Raw genomic sequence first — 3,941 nt, 5'->3', positions numbered from 1 at the left:
AGTTCCGGGACAGGCACCAAAGCTACAGAGAAACCCTGTCTTGAAAAAAAAAAAAAAAAAAAAAAAATTATACAACCATCTCCAGAACTTTTCTATCTTGTGAAACTGAATTTTATACCCATTTAACAGTAACTCCCCATTCCCATTTCCTGATGCTCCTGGCATCTACCAGACTACTTTCTCTTTCTGATTTTAACTACTACTGCTCAGACATGTGGAATCACTGTGTTTTTGTTCTTTTTGACTGGAATTTTTCATTGAGTATAAAATGATGTCTTTTTTTATTCAGGATGTTTACAGTATTTAAACAGAATTTTCTTTAAAAATTTGTTTTTAACATTTATTTATTTGTTTTGTGTGTTTGGGAGTATACTCTAGGAGTAGAGTTCAGATTGTCCAGCTTGGCAGCAAGTCCCTTAATCCACTGGGCCACCATTCTGGCAGGCATCTGACGTTAGAGTACAGCTGAATAGGATTTGGTTCTCTCCTGCTGTGTGGATCCTGGGGATTGAACTCAGCAGGCTAAATTGTTTCATTCATTTGATTATGTCTATTTTTGCTTTGACAGGTCACCCAGTTGACAGGTTTCTCGGATCCTGTGTATGCAGAAGCTTATGTTCATGTCAATCAGTATGATATTGTCCTGGATGTTCTTGTTGTAAACCAAACCAGTGATACTTTGCAGAACTGCACTTTAGAATTAGCTACTCTAGGTGAGGAACTGTATCTTAATGACAGATCTTCATGATGAATTACTGAGAAAGGGTCAGAGCTTTCAGTGCTTTATGGCATTTGTTTAATCAAGGCTTAGTTTAAGGTTTAAAATTTTGTCTCCTTAAATTACCAGTTTTCTGAACCTTTGTCATACTGACTGACTTGTGTTCTTGGTTCAGTTCTGAGTTTGATCTGGTAGCTGTGTGAATTTGGAGACTGCTTGCCTAGCGTGCCTAAGGCTTTGGGCTCCATCTCCAGCATCGCATTAACCCAGCAAGATTGTATGTCCATCACTTGGGTGGAGGCAGGAATTTCAGGAGTTAGAGATTATTCTCAGCTACATAACCAGTTCCAAACCAGCCTGGATTACACAGCCCCCTGTCTCAAATAAATAAAAACACATTTACCAAGTAGTTCACTTAGTTAAAACTTAAACTTAAGCAGGGTGTGTTACTCCTTTGTAATGATGTATATAGCTTAGACTATCTTGTATATGGGTTAAGCTTTCTGAGAAGCTCATATTCATTTATGAAAACAAAATGATGGGGGCTGGAGAGATGGCTCAGTGGTTAAGAGCATTGCCTGCTCTTCCAAAGGTCCTGAGTTCAATTCCCAGCAACCACATGGTGGCTCACAACCATCTGTAATGAGGTCTGGTGCCCTCTTCTGGCCTGCAGGCATACACACAGACAGAATTTTTTTTTTTTTTGGTTTTTCGAGACAGGGTTTCTCTGTGGCTTTGGAGCCTGTCCTGGAACTAGCTCTGTAGACCAGGCTGGTCTCGAACTCACAGAGATCCGCCTGCCTCTGCCTCCCGAGTGCTGGGATTAAAGGCGTGCGCCACCACCGCCCGGCCCAGACAGAATATTGTATACATAATAAATAAATAAAATAAATTTTAAAAAAAAGAAAACAAAATGATATATTCAAAGTACCCCTCCCACTCTTGAATATAGAGTTATTCTGTGTAGAATATAGAATTATGTCTATTACCCTTTAATAGAGGTTATGAAGATTAATGTGATTGCCTAGGATATTAGAGTATTTCCTGATTTTTTTCTCATAATATTTGAATCACACACTTCTGATTTTTCTAGAAACTATTAACTTACAAAGATTCTTATACTGTTTTATGATTAATATATGTGTTTTTAACTATATCCAAACCTTTTATTTTTCTCCTAGGGGATCTGAAACTTGTGGAAAAACCTTCTCCTTTGACTCTTGCTCCTCATGATTTTGCAAATATTAAAGCTAATGTCAAGGTAGCATCAACAGAAAATGGAATAATTTTTGGCAATATAGGTATGATTCTGTTTTATAGTGTATAATAGTTGAATACTTTTTAGTAAAGAATGTGGTAGTATGCAGCCATTGACATGGTTTGAGGGCAGAACCTGAATCTGTTTATTCATAAGGTACTCTCTATGGTAACCAAGCCTTTGAATTATATTCTAGATATACCAGAATGAGCCAGATAGCCTCGTGGTACTCAAGAAACCATGAGTCAAAATGAGGAGTCAGAAATAATGACAAGATGTGATTAGGGTTGGTTGATACACAACATACTTTGGGGGCTCAGTATCATGTGAGAAGCTGTAAAAAGGAAGATTTATTATTAAGGGATAACACTTAAACTGATATCCTAAAAGTTTATTAGGCCTTTGTGGCCTAGCACACAGGAGTATTACAGAGATTGAGATAAGCCTGTATAGATAGAAACATTCAGTCAGTATATATATATATTTTCTAGAAATTTCTATTATAAGGATAATCTACCATAGTAAGGAACAACAGATCTGTCTTAAGATAGTTTAAGGTCAAGTAAGAGAAAACAGATATGTAAACACTTACATCCAAACATAATACTGAACGCTATGGAAGAAGCCTGTATGAGAAGCAGTGTGTGAGTCCATGAAGGGATTTGTCAGTCTGCAAAGTGGTTGGTGTAAGAGATTGGAGGGAGGCCGGACAGTGGTGGTGCACAGCTTTAATCCCAGCACTTGGGAGGCAGAGGCAGGCGGATTTCTGCGAGTCTGAGACCAGCCTGGTCTACAAATCGAGTTCCAGGATAGCTAGGGCTATTACACAGAGAAATCCTGTCTTGAAAAATGTAAAGAGAGATTGGAAAAGTTAGGAAAGGCTTCACAGCTCATGTTGAGTTGAATTTTAAACGCTCAGTAAGGATTCTACAGATGATTCAGAGTGCAGGCAGAACAAATTGATAGGCCTGGCAGTTAGAACGGGTTTGAAAGTGGTTAGGAAAAGATAAATTAGGAATGTCAGAGAAAGTTGTACCCTGCTTGCCCTGTGAAAGATTTAAGCATTTATCCATGAAACAGGAAGACACTGGAGGATTACCAATGAGATATGTGACTATTTCTGTGATGATGCAGAAAGATCGCCTGTGTGGGCTATTGAAGAAACGTAATGCGGGGAGAGGCCCAAACTGAGGAGCAGTGACTAGAGTGAAAAGGAGGCTGACTCCAGTCGATGTTAAGGAGACAGTTATTGATTATAGAGGAAATGGTTCAAGTAGCCCTTACATAGCCGATTAGATAGCTGATGAAGGAAAAAGGAGCACATACTTGATCTTAAGCAAATTGAGTATTCAAGTATCTAAGTATACTTAACGGGAGGTAAGACATGAGTCTGGAATTTGAAAAAAAATCTAAATTATAAATATTTAATAGGAGGGGTGGGGATGTTGGTATCGTGGTAGAAGTTTGTCTAGAAAAGTAAGTTTTCAACAAAGTACCTGAAGAAACACAGAGCTTGAAAGTCAGGCCTCTAGGTTTGTTAGCGCTGGTCATAGACTATGTCTGTGGCTGTCTTGGGCAGCAGTGGTTGAAGACTGAGCAGGAGATGAAGAGTGCTGTGCAGGCACAGGTGTGCAACCACACCAGCAAAAAGTGTAAACAAATTAAGAAATCCTGCAGTCTACTGCAGGTAACAAAGTTGACAGAAGGAAAAAGTACAGATGTAAGACTAAGAGATGATTATGGTGGAGTGGGATCCTGAACACAGGGAAGGATCATAGCTGAGAAGAAGTAAATCTTGAAGAAAATGAAGGGGAGACGGTGAGGGTGCCTTTAGGGGTGTGCATTTAGATATGGGCTGTAAACTAAAGGAAAACATTCTTGGTAACTCTCAGTTTTCCCAGAAAGTAAAAAGAAGTTCAAAGAAAAGTAGACCCTAATAGATTATAAATTGTTGTTGTTGTTGTT

The 3,941-nt window shown here is 38.7% G+C and overlaps 1 protein-coding gene across 1 annotated transcript in view; it reads left to right on the top strand.

Moving 5' to 3' along the window:
* The window catches only part of Copb1 (coatomer protein complex subunit beta 1), a 40,000-nt gene that overhangs the window by 33,880 nt on the left and 2,179 nt on the right, over window positions 1-3,941 (top strand). Inside the window, exons 17-18 of the mRNA XM_026781356.1 lie at window positions 569-713; window positions 1,900-2,019. Coding sequence (XP_026637157.1) covers window positions 569-713; window positions 1,900-2,019 — 265 coding nt within the window. The remainder of the gene's footprint in view (window positions 1-568; window positions 714-1,899; window positions 2,020-3,941) is intronic.

The sequence above is a fragment of the Microtus ochrogaster genome, chromosome 8 (genome assembly GCF_000317375.1).
Source record: "Microtus ochrogaster isolate Prairie Vole_2 chromosome 8, MicOch1.0, whole genome shotgun sequence".
In the NCBI taxonomy this organism is placed as follows: domain Eukaryota; kingdom Metazoa; phylum Chordata; class Mammalia; order Rodentia; family Cricetidae; genus Microtus; species Microtus ochrogaster.
The sequence above is the reverse complement of the archived record's forward strand: the minus strand, read 5'-3'. Positions and strand labels throughout refer to the sequence as shown.